This window comes from Stigmatopora nigra, chromosome 8, assembly GCF_051989575.1.
Source record: "Stigmatopora nigra isolate UIUO_SnigA chromosome 8, RoL_Snig_1.1, whole genome shotgun sequence".
NCBI classification, from domain to species: domain Eukaryota; kingdom Metazoa; phylum Chordata; class Actinopteri; order Syngnathiformes; family Syngnathidae; genus Stigmatopora; species Stigmatopora nigra.
This window is the reverse complement of record NC_135515.1, coordinates 1,505,096-1,525,030: the sequence shown is the minus strand read 5'-3', so window position 1 is coordinate 1,525,030 and position 19,935 is coordinate 1,505,096. Positions and strand designations below refer to the sequence as shown.

Here is a 19,935-nt window from a genome sequence, read left to right as displayed (position 1 = left end):
GGCGGAACAATATCAGCTTTGCTCTTCAGTCTTTAAAAGCCTGCCATGATGGAATGTGACACCAGAGAAATGATAAATGAGGCAATTCATTTCACCAAAAAATAAAACAAAAACCTTTGGAGAAAAGGATAGGGTATTATATACTCCAAATAGGAGGCATTAATCCTTATTTGCAATTGAAAATGAAGATGTGAGAAGATGAGTTTGTTATAGAAGCTCTGTTTTTTTTTGAAAGAATTATTGGGAGTCAAAAAAGTCAGGATCCCATTAATTATTTAAATAAAAATAGAAATTAAAGCCTATATTTTCTGCTTGTAGCATAAACAGCACTTGCATGTTTGATGTCATTTTTATATTATCACTCATGCCCTGAATTTGATATTTTTTTAATACTTTTAATCTTATTTTTAGCCAACAAAATACAAAATAAATAGACTTTTTTTCCCCCATTTTTTAATTTTTTTAGATTTTATAATTTTTTTAATTTCATTTTTATGATGGTCACAATTTATTGCATTTCCAAAGTCAAAATATGGAAAACAACTGTTATAGATTCATATTTTTTATTAAGGCATTAAAGTTAACCTCCTTAATTGAGTTCCTGCAATATGGAAGTCAACATAAATTCATTTTTTGACCATGCAAAATAGACAAATGTTGCCAAATTTGGTTAAATAAAAATACTTCACAATACTTGCCATCACTGAATAATTTCCATTACAAACACGGGATGGCAGTGTTGATCAAAATATAATAACCTTGACACCAATTGGACTCTCACACTTCAAAATGGTTGTTTTTTGATCATTTTTAAATATACATTTTAGCTCAGATTTAGACGACCTTAAGACCATGACAACTTACTATTAAATTCCTGGTTCAGACAATGACTAAACCTAATTATTTAAAAAAAAATAGTGTTTTATGTAACTATTTAACATGCCAATAAGAAGTAGTTGTAAACAAATATGATGAATTAGAAACTATATATCCTCCTTTTGTATATATTAGTACTCCAGTTTACAATTTCCCCTGAAGGCATTTCGTTGTCATGGCAACCCACAGTGTTGACAAAAAGACAACAGTCAGCATATAACGCCAAGTGGTATTTTAGCATTCTATTTTTAATGTATATTTACTGATAAAAAGCTGCTAAATGCAATAAATTTGTAAAGATGGACTCCATTGAAGACTTGGACGTTTTCCTGAAAAATATCGACGATATAAGTAAGTCATGTCCTTATTATTCAATCCTGTAAAGACAATTTAGGAATTTGATATACTTTATTTGTTTTTTTTTTTTTTAGGTAATCTTGTGAAGGAATTAAACTCATCAGATGTTGAAGTCCAACAAAAAGCTCTCAAAAAAGCCGATAGCAAAATTGCTGCCTTGAATGAACCTTGCAGGACAAAAATCAACAAAACCACTATCAACACAAAACCAGCATCTAATGGCCCACTGGTAATTCTTATACCTTATTTCTTAAACAACAACAACATAAAATCTATGGGCGGTCAATAACAACATGGCCATTTCTTTTTAATATTTTTCAGAATGAACCGGCTGGAAATGCAGGTAAGACCCATGAGAAGACAAAAAAAATCAAAATAAATAACACAGCATGTCCTTTTTATTGTTTACTGTTTATGCCGTCGGGAACTGTAAAACCACAGACATAAATGCCAATAGAAATGTTTTTCTATTCACGGCTAGAGAATTTCATGAAGTTTATGGAGAAAGATGCGGAAGACAGAAGGAAAAGGAGGCTTGCTCAGGAGAAAAAGGCCACCGGTGAGTTGTTCCAGCAAGTTTTGACGTTTTTTTGGGGGGGATGGATTCGTAGTTGCATCGTCTAGAGCAGGAGTAGGGAGCCTATGGCTCAAGAGCCACATGTGGCTCTTATGATATGTGCATATGGCTCTTATCTAAGGCTTTTTGTACTTTAAAAGTGATAAAGTGACTGCAAAATTTCATGTATTTTGACTTTTAAATAGTGGTTACTGCTTGTAAGGAATAATATTTGAAAATAGGAATTGTTTATGGCTCTCTTTTTCAAAAGGATTCCCAACCCTTGGTCTGGAAGGTTAATTGTCTTGTCTGATTTTACAGTTTTTAAGGACAAAGGGAATCGAGCCTACGGTCAGGGAGATTATGAGACCGCTGTGAAGTATTACAGTAGTGGATTGGATGAACTACGGGACATGCAGCAGTTGTATACCAACAGAGCTCAAGTAAATACATTTTCTTTTCAAATTCTTTAAAATATCCACACTTACACACATTCTAAATGTACATTTAAAATTTTCTACCCTAAATAATAATGAGATTTAAAGCTTCCCCACAAAGTGCACTAATAACAACAACAAACAAACAAATAATCGTTACATATTGAAAAATACATTTTAAATAGATTTGTAATAAATAAGTGTTCACAGAATAGTTGTCAACGACATAAGTAGAAAGGTGTACCCATTATGACAAAAAACAAATAATCAATAGATAATATTCATAAGTACTACATAAATAAGTAGTCAACATAATATATGTATAAGTAGTTTTCATCATAGATAAGTGATCAACATAATAAATAAGTAGTGGTCAACATGGATAATAGACATGAATAAGTAGTAGTCAACATAGATAAGTAATCAACATAATAAATAAATAGTAGTCAACATAGATAAGTAAGCAACATAATAAATAAATAGTAGTCAACATAGATAAGTAAGCAACATAATAAATAAATAGTAGTCAAAAATATAGAGACCTGATCAACATATTAAATAAGTAGTGGACAACATAGATAAGTAGTGGACATGGACATGTGGTCACAAAAGTGGCAAATCTTATTTGCCTTTGGGACTTGAAAGGAAGTGGTTAGGGTAGAGGAGAGTATAAAAGACATGTAAAAAGATTCCCAGGGTAATAATAATAAGAAGATCTGTATCCGTACGTCATGCTGAGCCGAGCCAGACCGCTCTTTTCGCAAAAGGAGAAATGTCGTCTCTGTCAGTAAAATGCAGCGAGATGTGAGAAGGCAATTATCCTTCTTTTTCTCCTCTTACTTTATTATTGATTAATATGGGGCCTGTCATCACAACTCTGATAAGTAAATTGCTAGCTATTGTATTGTCATCCATTGTGCAGGCCTACCAAATCATTCCTGTTTATATTGTAATCCCTTCACGTTTTTATTTGCGCAGGCTTATATCAAACTAGGACGGTGTGAGGACGCCATCACTGACTGCGAATGGGCGCTGAAGGTAAGGCACTACTACTACCGAGTTCGATTCCGTCATTTTGCAGTCACTACGGATAAAGGGAATTAATTTGTGATCCTAAACAAACCCCAATTAAACTTCCTTATGCCCTCATATACTGACATCATTTTGTAAAAGATGAAACGGTGTTGGAAAAAAAACGTAGTAGTGGAAACCTTCCGTAGGCTGAAATAAATGTGTCAGGCCCCTTTGGTGTTTTATCATACGATACCTGGCACTAGTTCTATCACCACATACAAATATGAACTAGTCAGTCTGCCAGTTTGCAGTTTTTTTCTTCGATTAAAAACACTGATTTACTTTTGAACTTTGCATTGGATTGGATTGGATAACTTTATTCATCCTGTATTCGTGAAATTTCATTGTCACAGTAGAAGGTGAGAATACAGACACAGCAAAAGAGATTTTAGACTTAAATAGATAGGTAATAAGTAAATACAGGAATACATAATAAATAAATGCAAATAAATGAGCATGTTGCTGAAAAGATATATATGCGCATACATAAATATACCAAAATATATATGAATATACATATACATCCATACAGTGTTCCAGTAAATGAATTGACTACAGAATATTTATTATACTAGTATTTTCCTTAATGCTCATTTCATTTTAGACCAAAAAAAGCATAAATAAATAAGTGTTGCTGAAAAAAATATGCATAAATACATATATATATACATATATATAAATATACATATAAATACATACACATAGATGTAGATGTACATGTATACATAGTGTTCCAGTAACTGAATTGACTAAAGAATATGTATGTATACTTGTATTTTCCTTAACCTCATTTTAGACCAAAAAAAGCATGTAAATAAATAAATAAGCATGTTGCTGAGAAAAAAATATATATATGCATACCTACATATACATACATATAGATAAATATATACATACATACACATAGATGTACATGTATACATAGTGTTCCAGAAACTGAACTGACTAAAGAATATTTATCATCTATCCTTGTATTATCCTTAATGCTCATGTCATTCTAGACCAAAAAACACAGCAAATTGATATTTCTTTTCTCCACAATCCCCAAAATGCAAATTTTTCTCCTTCAATCTATTTCAAACAGACGACAAAGTATTGACTGTGTATTCCTTATCCTCACAAAATTGCTTATTATTTATACACTAAGAAAAAAACCCTTATGTCACTGCATCAACTACCCAAATAACATCCTCATTTATCCATATTCTACATTTTCTTTTGTATCAGTGTAATGAAAAGTGCATAAAGGCTCACCTCCACATGGGCAAGGCATACTTGGGACTCAAGCAATACAGTGCGGTGAGTATAAATACCATTCATTATACTTAATTACGCCGCTTCTTATTTGACTTTTGTGCAGCCGCCGCATGCTCGCCATCGCTTCTAATTACGACAAAGTCAGGTTCCACGACACGTCCACACTAGTAAATCTCAATTTTGCAACTCCCAGTGGAAAGCATGTCTGTCAATCAAGTACCTTGAAACCTTGAATCTTTGTAGTCCGCTCTGAAGGCAAAAGAAGTGCTGATCTATATTTATGGAATATATTTACAAAGAGACTAACTCTAGAGATGTTCAAACAGCAAAAGGCCAGAAGGGGAAGCATTTTTAATATTAAATGGGTGAAAGTGAACAGCAGGAAAATGAATATACCTTGAAAACATGTTATTAACTTTTGACTTTTTTCCGCTTTCGGGGAAATGATTTTCGTGACCATTTTTTGACTTTTTGGTAAGATAAAAGGATAATTGAGTGAAAGTAGAAGATAGGCACTGAAAATGATGAAAAGGATTGACAAATGTTTGTGTTTTTTGTTTTTTTTTAGTCCAGGACGTGCTTTGAGAAGATGGCCGAACTTGATCCACAAATGGAGGAAATGGCAAAAGGTAGATGATTTTTTTGTTTTATCTGTTTCTATTGTTTGTGTAAAATTTGAATTCTGCCAAAAAATAAAGTCTAGATCATTTTTTTAAATTTAAAACATGCACTTTTCTGCAAAAAAAAACACTAAATGAGATGTACATGTAAATATTTCATCTTAAAAATACCCATTTTTCATAATATAGTATATATATAGTAGAAATAAACTGAAAACTTTTTTTAAATCAGTCATTAGCCATTACTTTGAAGCCAAATGCTGACTTTGAACACTTTTACACTTTTATTTTCCTTACAAATTGTCAATATTTTAACATTTTTCAATAAAAACACCTACATAACTGTTTATTTCTACATAGTTGCATGCAAACTACTTTAATCTCACATTCGCTCTCTTTAACTATCATCATACAATCTTTCTACAGCCAAACTCACAACATAAAAAGTCTTAAAACTTCAATCCACAACAAAAAAAATCCTCTTCAACACTTTATAACATTAAACCCACACATTGAAAAACCAACAGGATTCATAGTTGACAAATTGAACACAGAAAACCCAATCAAAAGCCTTAAAACTGACAAAAACATCTTCTCTCAAAGTCCAATTTGCCATTGATGAATGATGTAAGTATTGTCAAAAATGTATTGGTTAAAATAAAGCAGTGTTTTTCTGAAAATGCAGAATATCTTTGCAAGATTGAGCTGGAGGAGAAAAGGGAGCATGAGGAATTGAATGCCAGGCAAGATTTTGACAAGGGGGTGCAGAAGGCTAAGCTCATCCCTCAACTTCTGGACAAACTGTCAGAACCAGGCCAGATGCTTCTCTACTACTGCGAAATATTAGACATTCTTTGCCAAGTTGTGACCGACTGTGAGTATTACAAAAAAAATTCTTACTCTAAAAAAGGGACGGTTTGTCCTCGGACTTTAGAACAAACTTTTTTGAAAGATTCACTCATCTCAGGAGAGTTTTAAAAAAATGTCCAAAAGGGTTTATTTTAAGTACCGTCAGAATATCCGGAAGCCAAGAACAAATTGGACTTTTTATATATATTTTGATAACGAGATGGTAAAGCCAACATTTTTCATTCCAAGTCAAGAGTAATATGTCAAAAGAAATGTAACTAAAATATTAAATTGGCTAGTTGAATCATTGACAGTCGCATCATTTATTCTAGTGCAAATTTCGAAATGATGTTGACAGCTGATAAATTGAGCTTCAAAAATAACAACAACAAAAAATAAACACAAACTCGCAATAAAAAAATAAAAAATATCTATGAATAAGTAGTCAACAACATAAATAAGTATGAAAATGCACAAATAACAACAAGCAAACCGTTAACCATCTTAAATAATGATTAAAAATTTGTAAAAAATACACGTCAACATAATAAATAAGTAGTATAGTCAACATAATAAATAAGTAATATAGTCAACATAATAAATGAAGTAATATAGTCAACATGATAAATAAGTAGTATAGTCCACATAATAAATAAGTAGTATAGTCAACATAATAAATGAAGTAATATAGTCAACATAATAAATAAGTAGTATAGTCAACATAATAAATAAGTAGTATAGTCCACATAATAAATAAGTAGTATAGTCCACATAATAAATAAGTAGTATAGTCCACCTAATAAATAAGTAGTATAGTCCACCTAATAAATAAGTAGTATAGTCCACACAATAAATAAGTAGTATAGTCCACATAATAAATAAGTACCCTAGTCCACATGATAAATAAGTATTATAGTCAACATGATGAATAAGTACTATAGTCCACATGATGAATAAGTATTATAGTCAACATGATAAATAAGTACTATAGTCCACATGATAAATAAGTATTATAGTCAACATAATAAATAAGTAGGTACAAAGTGACTTGCAGTACAATATCAAGCAAGGCAAATCGTGTTATTTGGCATTCTAATTCAAACATTAAAATACCTGAGCATGAATAACATTTTGTCAAAACAACACACCAGCACCAATTTGTTACCCAGAGACAGACATGGAAACTAAAACGGTTCCTCCTGAATTTCTTTGGCATCGATGCAGACAAAGCCGAGCGACGCGACAAGAAAGACAGGCGTAAACTATTGCTAAGCCACGCCGCCTGCATTTTAATGAAACATCTGTGCTAGCAGGTGGCTACGAGTCACCTGGTTGCCAGACCTTACTCTGGCGCCTGTCTTTCCCAGATTATACGCTCATATCTGTCCGTCAGCCGTGAAGTCCCAGAGACATGCGATGGGGGCTCCCTTGACATTTTTTTGCTTCCCCTTCCAATGCGATTCCAGGCAATTGCTGGTTGTCAATGAGATGGAATGTATTCGCACGGCCATATTTAGCCTGGTGCGTGGCATCCAGTGTGACGAGCAACCCCCCATCCCCCCTCAGTTGAATTGGCATGAGTCGTGAGTGTAAGATGAAAATTATAGTTATGCTGTTATCCGTGTGTCATTATATTGCACATTGTGAGTTTGGATTAATGGGATTAGAAATGATGGGATTTTAAGGATTATAATGTGAAAAGATGCAAGTGAAGTGGATGTTTTTTTTGGAATATTTTGTATGTGGTGGTGGATTTTTGCATGTTGGACATTTTTGGGCATTGTTTTTAGAAATTGAATTTTGGGGGAAATTAGTTGGTCGTGTTGCTTTCTGGAATTCTGTTTCCACTAGAGCACAGGTGTCAAAGTAGCGGCCCAGGGGCCAAATCTGGCCCGCCGCATCATTTTGTGCGACCCGAAGAAGTAAATGAGTGCCGACTTTCTGTTTTAGGATCAAATTAAAATGAAGAGTATAGATGTATATTAAATTTCCTGATTATTTCCCCCCTTTAAATCAATATTTGTCATTTTTTAATCAATTTTTTCAGTTTTTAGTTCAAAAATAATTTTGTAAAATCTAAAAATATATTTAAAAAAAGCTAGAATAAACATTGTTTTAGATCTATAAAAAAACTGAATATTCAGGGTGTTTAATCCAGTTTTCTTAATCCATTTATTAAAAATAAGTCTGGCAAACTTGCACTAGAGAGTCAATTTAAAAAAGGTGGTGGGCGGTAAGTGTATGTTAAATTAAACACTGATTAAAAACAAACATCATAAAGAAAGACAGAACAAAAAAACAGATATCTTAATAACTACAGCTGTCTTCTTTTGTATAGTTGCCTTTCAGGTCAACATAACAATTCCCCATTCCCATATTTATCGTAATGTTTCTATTAGGTAATATCCCATTCTCATCGTTTTTAAAGTATCCCTACTTTATTGAAATCAACTCATTTTTCTACTGAGTAATACAATAACCATCTCCCCATGACAGTCATTCTGAAAAGGTTAAGACCTCCATAACTTGCCGTTGAAATAATCTCCGTAGAGTTGACAAAATAGCTTTATACAAAAAAAAAATAATGCCTCACTCCTCAGTTTGATTTTCTGAGTAAGACAGCTCATCGTTAGTGCGCATTCACAATCTTAATCTTCCCGCCGATAGAATTTGCAGCTAACAAGGTCAAAGACGAATAAAACGGAAGATGGCCACACTGCCAAACACTTTCCGCTAAGTACCGTAATGAAAAGTTACTTTGTGGTCTCATGTCCTTCAACCAGGCAGTGGACAGACGCTTTTCCGATTGCACGACGGCTTCGGGATCATCGACGCCAACGACACAACGAGGAGGTAATGAGACCGGAGGGACGGTTTGTCAGCTCTCAATGGAGCTCTGACGAATGGAGCGACAGATAGACGACACGCATCCGCAAAACGATAATTGCCGAGTCTCGCGCCGACTCTCCCTGACCTGACTCGCCTCACGTTGCCTGACTTAATGGAAAAAGTAAATGACACAATGAAACATGTGTACATTTTATTCCTTAGCCATGAAACCTCCAAAACTGACTCACTCCCAAATGACAATTACAATCTGGTTTCTTCATAATTTGCAGTTGAATTGAATTCAATGCTTTTTTTGGTCATTATGTAGGAATAACATACCTGGCAACCTCACCCAATTGCTGTCCTTTATTATTAATTGCAATTCTCCGTATTAAGTGCTATTTAAAATACATCCAATTGGAACGCGGCATTCGACAATGATGTTTTCGTATGCTAACAGTGACTGAAATGATCCGGATTAGTGCCAAAATCATTCAAAAAAAACGTTTTTCCAAAAAACTTACTTACAATTATCCTGTACAAAAGTTGTTATACTGTGTACTCAAATTGAAATGATTAAAAAATGTATAAAATACGTGAAAAACATAAAAATTGACAGATATGGTATGATTCCATTTAAAGCTTAACCATGAAGAGCACAAAAAACAACAAAAAGACAAATAAATAAGTAAATAATGGAAAAATAATAAATATGTTGTCACATAGTAAGTAGTCTAAGATTAGACTACAGAAGTTGAATATAATGACAGATTTTGGGTAAAAAACTGACCTTAAGTCTGTTTGTTTTGGCTGTTATGTTACTGTAGAACAAGCCAGAGGTCAGAGAAGTCAAAGTTAGGGTATATTTTGTCTTTTTTGATGCTCTTTGACCTTCCTAAGCACTGGGGTTTGTAGATGGGAACCAATATTTAACAGATTTATGGCAGCAAATTTCCAATGAACTGTTAAGATTAGTATTCATTCCTTCCACACTAAGCAAACATTTTATTGAAGAGGCACTTGCAGATGAGATTGTGATCCATAGTGAGATCAGGCAAGGTAGAGAAGTACCTCCAGAAGTGGAAGGCTGAGGAATGAAGGTCAGCAGAGGTCAAACAGAATACATATCCAAGGGTTTTTTGCCATTTGCAATCTTACATTGTTAAACAACCATCAATTGTATGACTTTTTTGTCATTTTTTACTGTTTTTGTCCATAGTTGCTTGTTGGAGGAAGCCAATGATTTATGCAGCCAGGATTTGTGTGTGCTCATTCTTAATGTTTGGACGACGACATGCAGGGAAAATGGTACGTTGCCGTCAGTCAAGCCTCAAACGCCAATTATTTTAAATTAAATCACCAAAAAAAAAAGCTACTGGGAATGCATAACAAGATAAAGTGACATAGTTCATGAGATTCCGGTCATAACAGCCAAATGAAGTAAAACATGACTAAGATTTGACGGCATTTGACAAACACGCATTTTCCCAGAAGTCTTTTTCTTCCACTTTTGAATGCCAGCCATTTTTTCTCCAAAAATTCCATTTCTTGATATTTTTATTGTTGTAGCTTTAAAGATCTTTTTTGTTTGTTCCTTTCAGAAGAAAACCAGAAGACTCTGCTGTCATTTCCCGTTTCCAAAGAGTCGATTGTTCCCTTGGTTTCATCCAAAAATGACGCAGTTCAGAAGGAGTGTCTGGAATTGTTGTCTTTGTACTCTCTTACGTCCCATGGTAGATGTCTTCTGTTGGACAACTTGGACATTTGCAGGTATGATGTCATAATTCACAGATTTTTGAAAGTTTTTAAAGTGACTTTAAAGTGTAAGCAATGCCGAATTGAATTCCAGTAGAATGTTGTCTACTTTTTGATTTATCTGTCCTTCCCTTAATCTGAATCTAAAGGTTAATGAGGAGCCTCATGGAGTGCATTTCGGCGCCAAAGCAGCAACGGGAGAACAGAGCGCTCCTCATTTTGCAGAAGTTGGCAGAAGACAAAAAGTACGTAAAACAACCTCTACTACAAACAACTTATGCATTTTGCCCGTATTTTATACATTTTTTAATCATTTCAAATGGTGTAGGATTGGTGGATATTTTAAATCCAAGCTAATTTAATCTACAATAAGTAATAGTAAATAATACTTGAAAGTATTTTTATCTTGAAAAATATTTATTTGGGTAACAACTTAAAATAAATGCGTTTTTTTGCTCTACCCGAATATCATAGTTATAATGATACATTTTTTTGTTATTACTTTCTCATGATGAATTGCTGTCTCTTAATTATGAACAATGGCTTTAATTAACGTAGTATTTTACATTTAAAGTATTCTTCATTGAACATTTATTATTTTTTATCGCGTCAGACGAAAGCAGTGAATCACGTTATGCTAAACTTAGCACAAGATACGATACAAATAAAAAAGTGCATCCGTTAACAGTACATATGAAACATAAACGGAAAAACAGGACTCAAGTATTAACATACTTATCACTCATCATTCAAGTAAAAAGTATAAAGTACAAAGTCAAGTAACAAGGAATGTATTAAGAAATATTAAAATGTCATTTAAAAAAAAAGATAGAGGGGATATAAAACACAAAAAAACAAATAAGAGTGGACACAGCTACTGCCACTGGCTTCCTCATGACGGCGCCATCTTGGGGAAAAAAGATATTTGGACAATGTCGGCGGGCCGGATTAAAACGCCTCACGGGCCAAATGTGGCCCGCAGGCCGTATTTTGCCCATTTCTGACCCAGACAATCAATATGTCAGGGTCATACAGCGACATCTATAGAATCTAGAATTTAGTGCACCCATTAATTGGGCACCCCGTCCACTTTGTAGAAAATTTTAGACTTTTAAGTGCCCCCTATGTAAGTAAATATATGGGCGTTGCTTTTTTTTACTTATAAAGTTAACATGATTCCCTTTACATCCCCGCAAATGATCCCTACTCTTGAACAAGGTAAGAAAAAACCCCACAATCTGACCTACAGGCCAGCCTATTACACCGCCATGCATCATATCTATATTAAAAGCACTTTAAAATCCGTCTGGGTCGAGGAAAAGGCTCTCACAGAATAGAAAAAAAAGGTAGCATCCTTAATAAATCAACTCGCGGTCCAAGTGTTAATGTCTTTTCAAGGTAAAAGGGCTGTTTTCAAGCTGTTCCCCTTTCTCAAGCTTCATAAAAAGAGACATGAAAGGACAACGGGGGCTCTTGAACACAGCGGGAAATAAGTGGACGTGCCGACCACTGCCGCGAGGTGATCAATTTTTGCTCGCTTTTCCTTTAGAGTTATGTGGCACAAAGTTCAGCGGGGTCAAAACCGGGTATTTTGTCACCGGGGACAACTACGGCGACGACTATGTCGAACTGTCGTGTGATTGGCCGTCTCGTTGAATGGAGTTTACTCCATTAGAAATGGGATACTGTTAGTATTGGTACTCTTCTTCTGTGGTAAATGACCTGGAAAAGCCTTTTTAAGGTCTAAAAGTAAAATAGAATTATGTTTGCATATGATTGCAAGTTTAATCGTTTGGAAATATTTGTTTTTTTTAAGCGTCTTGTGGTATTTTTATGGGTAGTATATCTTATTTGAGTCATTAGCTTGCTGTTGTTGTTTTATTTTTTTTGCATAAAATTACATAGGAATAAAAAAATGAAGTTAGGACAATATTTAGATGTTTTTAAAGGTTTTATTCTTGTCGTAGTATGCAGGTGTTGCTTAATAGGTAAATAAGTGATCAGTTAGAATATAGCTGTCAAAGTGGTGGCACGGGGGCCAAATCTGGCCCGACGCATCATTTTTTTGTGGACCGGGAAAGGAAATGTGCTGATTTTATGTTTTAGGATCAAATTAAAATGAAGAGTATAGATGTATATGAAATTTCCTGATTTTCCCACTTTTAAATCAATAATTGTCATTTCTTAATCATTTTTTTCAGTTTTTAGTTAAAAAATCTTATTGTAAAATCAAAAAATATATTTAAAAAAGCTAAAAATAAACATTGTTTTAGATCTATAAAAAAACTAAATATGTAGGGCTTTTAATCTAGTTCTTTTAATCCATTTATTAAAAAAAATGAAATATTTTATCTAAAATGGCACATGAAATCAAGTGGCCCGCAAACCAACCCGAATCTGACGCCCTTGATTTAAAATATATTTAATATGGATAGCTAGTGTGAATTTTGTAATTTTAATACTCAAATCCAACTGGATTTGCTCAGCTGCAAAATCAATGTTGGAAAAAAAAATAGATAAAAAACTCTTCATCAATTATGCAGCGTGGATGCCAAGTCTAATCTTCCTAGCCAATCATTAAGAAGCAAATTTGGAGATACCTTTTCCTAATTGCTTTGACATTTCTCGTGAATTAGCGAGTACAAAACGACCATTTCATGCAGCATTTATCGTTGGGGGAAAGGTTACATTTTCCCACTGTAACATGAACAAAATCTATATGTGAGTTCATGTACCCGTCAAAGCCAATCACGCTCCTTGTCAACTTCTACCCGGCAACACGCATTCTTATCTTACATGTGTGTTATCGTATTTTTGCAGATTTCGCCGCATTTTAAGGACCACGACGACAGACTCCATCGCTGAGCCGTTCACTGACATAATGGTAAGATGTCAAAATTGATTTTTATGCGTCTTTATATCATTTTTTCTCATCGTTTCACTCTCCAGAGCAATATCAGCAAGGACAAGCGGCACGTCGTACCTGCGCTTTTATCCGTTTTTGGCAGTTTGATCGAAGATGATGTCATTCGTCGCGATTTGGCTCGTCATGGAGGAACTTGGAAGGCCTTGCTAATTGCCACTGTAAGTATTATCACATTTCTTTAATGTGGAATAGAAACCACAATGGCAGAATTGTCAAAGGTCACCAACCATTATTTATATCGTTGTAGACAAGTATAGGAATAATCAGTACGCCCGACCAATTAAAAAAAAGAGTGGTGGACGGTATAAGTCAGAAAATGCATTGGGAAGACACACTAAGGTTAAATGTTTCAAAAATATTATGGAGTAATAAAAAATATTATGGAGTAATATTTTTGGGGTCATTAGGGAATTGGTGAAACATTTTAAATCAGACCCTAATTTAAATAATTTATATACATAAGAATAACAAAAATGCGATTAAATAGTAAATAATGTTTGAAAATATTTTTTCAGATAAATATAGTTTGTCAATAACTTAAAATAAATGTTTTTTCTGCATTAATACTCTAACAGAATTGCATGGTACTTGGACGTTTGGTCGCCTGGACGTTTGGTTCGCCTGGACGTTTGGTTCGCCTGGACGTTTGGTTGCCCGGATGTTTGGTCGCCCGGATGTTTTAAATTGGACCTTAATTTAAATAATTTATTTACATAAAAATAACAAAAATGCGAGTAAATAGTAAATAATGCTTGAAAATATTTTTCCAGAGAAATACATTTGGGTTAAAACTTAAAATAAATGTTTTTTGCCTTAACCCCAAAGGGTCGAATAGCATAGTTATAATGAAATTTATATGTATTCTTTTTGTTATTACTTTCACATGATTAATTGCTGTCTGGGAACAATGGTTTTAATCAGTGTAGTATTTTCGATATAAAGTATTCTTCATTTATTTCATCATTTCATCACGTTCGACGAAAGCTGTGAATCATGTTATACTAAATTTAACATTAGCGGCCAATTTCTGGAACAGAATTGGTCCCACAAATTAATACTCCGGCTTCTATTTTTCCATTTTTTTCAGAATAGTTCGCCCTGATTAAAAGTCTCACCCTACCGCATACAACCCCATATTTAATTTTTTGAAATATGTCTGACAATACCAATTTTTTGGCAGAAACAAAGTATCGCATGCAGTGATGCGGACATACTCTACCCTCTCCTTGGCCTCATCATAAACCTCTCAACTCTCACCTCACCTGTCATACAGGTAAGTCATCCTCAAAGTTCATTTTTGAAAGCTCAGAAAAAACTTAAAGAATATTAGATACATTTTTGTGTATTAAAATGTGAAAAATGTCCTTCAAGGAAAACGCCATTACTTTATGTGATCTCTGCCTCCAACTGCTAAAAGAAGACGACGTCGGCATGGTAACGGTAAGCAATCACTTACCAGATGATAATTATTTTACTTTGTAGAGTCCTATTGAAATTTCCTATCAAAGTTTTATTTTCCAAAGCAAAGCCATCTGACATTTGTGGGTCATTTCCTGACTCGTATGCCCGTGGCGCATCAACGGTAAAGGTGGAAATTGCATTTCTCCAAGTTCCGGCTGGGAGCGCCGTTTACATGTCAGTATATTTGATTAAAAAGTGCAGCTCCAGGTGCTGTTGTCTGTGCTAATGGCTAATTCAGCACTTGTAGTCTGACTAAACAGGAGCCGGCCGCCATGTGTGTGTTCTACACTTCACTTCCTTCCATCTGTCTTGTCGTGGCTTGCTTTTAAAGCACTCCATCTACCTCCTGGGCCTTTTCTGCCCGGCAACAACATCCTTAATTTATTTTAAACATTTTGTTAAATTGGTAAAAGCATTAATGTGAAAAATTACTGTCGTTTTTAAAAGAAATTGCCATTTTTTTGTTTGTTTTCTTACCTGGTTTTGGTAGTGTTGTAGGTTACAGAAACATTTTAGTTTGACTATTTCAAGCTATATTATATTAATATATGGATTTATTTTTACAAGACTGATATGACAACAAAAAGGTCAAGAAAAACTCAGATTAGCATATTAGATGAGCTCTTTTTGTATAAAAAAAGGTGTCGTGGGCCGCTTTAATGTCAAATTTATTTCAAGTGGGCTGGAGCATTTTAGATAAAAAAAAAATTATATAAATGGATTAAAAGAACTGGAATAAAATCCCTGAATATTCAGTTTTTTTATAGATCTAAAACAATGTTTATTTTAGCTTTTCTTAATATATATATTACAATTTTACAAAATGATTTTTGAACTAAAAACAGAAAGAATTGATTAAAAACCCCTAAGTGACCATTCATTTTCCAAACCACTTATCCTCAAAGGTCGTGGAGGGGTGCCGGAGCCTATCCCAGCTAACTATACACACCAGGCTAGCCAATCACAATATTTTCCATTGATTTTTGGTTTAAAAATAAGGCTTGGTGTCCACATTTTTAAAGAAAAGTGATTTTTAAACTACAATACAAAAGCAATTTCATGTTGCTAAAGCAGTGGTTGGTCCCTAATCTATAAATTGCCTGCCAAATCAGAGCAGTCCCGGGGCGACTTGATTTTTCTCTCAATATCTTGGCCTTTTTATCGTTTTATAGCGTCGCTCAACCCCAAATAACGTTTTTTTTTTAGTCTTGATTGCTTGAAATTCAGCGCTAATCCTTATTGATTGAGAAAGAAAGCTGACAGATACAGCTTGCAAACTAAAGCAACACCAAATAAGATACAATCTTTTCTCTATTTGCAACCAATTTTCCTATCAATGCTGTAAAAGGTCATTTTCTTTGTAGATTTTGCTCGGTTTGCTTTTTTTTTTTACTCAAAGACATGTCTTGATGGACTCCATGGCCTAAAAGTAGAATACCTTTGTCTGAAGAGCCATTGTTGGGATAATTATAACACTTTTTTGTCCTTTTTAGAGAGCCATGGGTGTGTTGAGCGCCGTCCTTTCGCAGTCTTCGGAGGCCGTTAATCATGTTGTTCAGCGAAATGTTGTGAAGACGGTGCAGTGTCTGCTCAAGGTATCTCACTCTACTCTGTCGTTTTTTTAACAGAAAAAGCCTTACTATACTATGTCGTTTTTTTGTGAAAAAAGGCTTACTATACTATGGATATTGAATTGAATCAAAAAATATGTCCATAACTGGTTGATTCCATTATAAACTTTTATTATTGTAGTCTAAATTGATTCTTGATTGACTAAAATGATTATTTTTCTTGCCTCCTCTCAACATGATAATGAAATGATGTTTGAAGGCGAAATTGTAGTTGATTTATAGGTCAACCTGTGATATGTTTTGTATGCATTGCCTTAATCATAAAAGTACCTTGGACCAGTTCTAATAAAGTCTACTGAGATACTTAAAATAACCTTTTTGTTTTCTTCCCGTTTGCCAGCGAGCGGACTTGGCGGCCGCCAAATACGCCGTAAAGATTCTGACTTCGTGCATGGCTGATAGCCAGTTTGCTCGGGAGGAGCTGGTGAAGTCGGACAAAAGTAAGTGACAATCCCTTCTTGCAGTTCTCACATCCTTTTTAATTCATTTTTTTTTTTTGTTGTTTGCAGAACTATCTGTTCTCCGGCGATGGATTGGCTCGAGCCGTGATGAGGTGGTGTCGGGAAATGCTGCCCTGTGTTTGGCCCACTGTCTTGAATTAAAAGGTGTTGCCAGCAATTTGTTGGGGACGGATATCGTAATGCTGCTGCTGCGCCACGCTGCCGGTGACGCCAAAAAAACAGCCGTGCAGCAGAATTCGGCCATTGCGCTGGGGAAGCTGTGTCAATCAGAGCCAAGGTGACTTAAAAATTTGAGTTATTCTTTGAAAAACGTAGATGAGATGGCATGAAATGTTGTCCACGTTAGCACATTTCAACCCTCAAGACCCTCCCAAAAATTGTAGTGGACATCTAGCTAATACGCAATTAATTAATGAGCATTACCAGTTTTTTTATTCATTTATTTTTGAAATTGTGTTTACAGGGTAGCTTAAAAAGTAGTATACACATTCAAACAAAAACTGGCAACCTGAAAGAAAATAGGAAAGAAAATAAGAACAAATTCATTCCAGCCGGACGTTTGGTCGCCCGGGACGTTTGGTCGCCCGTTACGTTTGGTCGCCCGTTACGTTTGGTCGCCCGGGACGTTTGGTCGCCCGGGACGTTTGGTCGCCCGGGACGTTTGGTCGCCCGGGACGTTTGGTCGCCCGGGACGTTTGGTCGCCCGGGACGTTTGGTCGCCCGGGACGTTTGGTCGCCCGGGACGTTTGGTCGCCCGGGACGTTTGGTCGCCCGGGACGTTTGGTCGCCCGGGACGTTTGGTCGCCCGGGACGTTTGGTCGCCCGGGACGTTTGGTCGCCCGGGACGTTTGGTCGCCCGGGACGTTTGGTCGCCCGGGACGTTTGGTCGCCCCAGACATGGTGCAATCCGTTGAAATTCTTAAAGTACTGCCAAAAAAATTAAAAACTATATTGACTTACTGTTGCAATTTAACATCTAAATGCAGATTATACCTTACATATTATTTTCTACAATTAATATGAATAACAAGTCCACATTAGACAGCCGCTACGGATCTATTCAATCTGCCACAATTAAGTACAGCATAAAGAACAAAGTATTGGAGAACAAAGACGATGATCTTCAATATATTTATAAACCCTAGTGGTCGGTATATGTTTGTTATATGCAATTTTTAATCCACAGGGAGACCTGTCAAACACTTCCCCCATATCAAGTTCCTTTCCTTGATGGGATCCGGTGTTGTATTAAATCAAAGTCAAGCATGAGGAGGAAGTGATCGCCCCGCAGCGACACCCTCACTGCTTCCATTTCTTTTAACTCCGTCCTTTTTTTCCTCCTTTCTTTCTTCATCTCAACACCAAAGAATAAGATGACCTTTTTACATAAAAGCGCATACCTTGTCACCATTTAAATTCTTTTTTTTCTTCTTCCAGGCACGTGAGTAGACTTCGGGAACTCCACGGCTTTGAGATCTTGCACTCCTGTATGAAGCTCATCAAGTAATAGTGTGGCAATTATCATCTTTTTATTTATGATGATTTTTTATTATTTGGGGCTTTTAACCGTGCTCTTGACTGACCTCGTTTTCTGAGCTCGTTTAGAATGTAGAATCATTAGCCTCAAGCTGCAGTGAAGGTGGCAGCAGTTCTGTCAGCTTTGCTGTAAAAAAAAGATGATGAATAAATTCCAAAATCAGACTATAATATGATTAACTATACTGGATATGATACTATATTAATCTTCTTTTAGTTATTTGTCCTAAATACTTCAGCAGCACGGCTAAATGAATGAGCTGCATCAACACACACGGTAAAAAGATTTCATTTTTCTTGCTTTATACTCCTTTGGGTTGCGGGGGGTGCTGGAGTCTATCCTGGCTACTTTCAGGCATGAGACAGACAACCATTCACATTCACACTCATAGCTGGGGGCAATTTAAAGTGTTCAATCAGCCTTGCATGCATGTGGGAGGTAACCGGAGAACCCGGATAAATCCCACGCAAGCCTGAGCAAAACATGCAATCTCGACACAGGTGGATTGACCAGGATTTTAACCCGGGGACCTCCACTGCGAGGCCGATACGCTAACCACAAACACCAGGATGCCCTACTGTAAATAATAAATCTGCAAAAAGGTACTTGACATATCCTAACAAGTTTTACCTAAAATGCACTAACCCAGGGGTGGGCTAACTATTTTATTATACTATGTTGTTTTTTGGCGAAATAAGCCTTACTATACTAAGTAGTTTTTTTAAGAAAAAAAAGCCATGCTATAATAAGTAGTTTTTTTAATGAAAAAGTCATACTATACTAAGTAGTTTTTTTAAGGAAAAAGTCATGCTATACTGAGTAGTTTTTTTAAGAAGGAAAAAGCCATACTATACTAAGTAGTTTTTTTAAGAAGGAAAAAGTCATACTATACTAAGTATTTTTTTAAGAAGGAAAAATTCATACTATACTAAGTATTTTTTTAAGAAGGAAAAGTCATACTATACTAAGTAGTTTTTTTAAGAAGGAAAAAGTCATACTATACTAAGTAGTTTTTTTTAAGAAGGAAAAAGTCATACTATACTAAGTAGTTTTTTTAAGGAAAAAGTCATACTATACTAAGTCGTTTTTTTAAGAAGGAAAATGTCATACTATACTAAGTAGTTTTTTTAAGAAGGAAAAAGTCATACTATACTAAGTATATTTTTGAAGAAGGAAAAAGTCATACTATACTAAGTAGTTTTTTTAAGAAGGAAAAAGTCATACTATACTAAATATTTTTTTTAAGAAGGAAAAAGTCATACTATACTAAGTATTTTTTTTTAAGAAGGAAAAAGTCATACTATACTAA

At 34.9% G+C, this 19,935-nt stretch overlaps 1 protein-coding gene and 1 long non-coding RNA gene across 3 annotated transcripts in view; one reads left to right on the top strand and one right to left on the bottom strand.

Moving 5' to 3' along the window:
* Positions 1–933: 933 nt before the first annotated feature.
* Positions 934–18,796, top strand: ttc12 (tetratricopeptide repeat domain 12). 2 transcript variants are annotated; one of them, XM_077722876.1, is made up of 21 exons: positions 934–1,227; positions 1,308–1,462; positions 1,555–1,576; positions 1,715–1,792; positions 2,111–2,232; positions 3,205–3,264; positions 4,528–4,599; positions 5,126–5,186; positions 5,863–6,051; positions 8,810–8,879; positions 10,075–10,163; positions 10,457–10,625; positions 10,760–10,855; positions 13,431–13,494; positions 13,560–13,694; positions 14,717–14,809; positions 14,908–14,976; positions 16,491–16,592; positions 16,969–17,068; positions 17,138–17,366; positions 18,527–18,796. In XM_077722876.1, exons 1-21 carry the CDS (start codon positions 1,176–1,178, stop codon positions 18,594–18,596), a joined length of 2,097 nt encoding a protein of 698 aa, XP_077579002.1. In that variant the 5' UTR covers positions 934–1,175; the 3' UTR covers positions 18,597–18,796. The 2 variants fall into 2 exon arrangements, with proteins under 2 accessions (XP_077579002.1, XP_077579003.1); XM_077722877.1 differs by lacking the exon at positions 934–1,227 and having other exon boundaries at positions 1,313–1,462; positions 1,717–1,792.
* LOC144200632 (uncharacterized) overlaps positions 17,896–19,935 on the bottom strand; it is a 28,231-nt gene continuing 26,191 nt past the window's right edge. The window contains exon 6 of the long non-coding RNA XR_013327157.1: positions 17,896–18,752. This is a non-coding gene — a long non-coding RNA (uncharacterized LOC144200632). The remainder of the gene's footprint in view (positions 18,753–19,935) is intronic.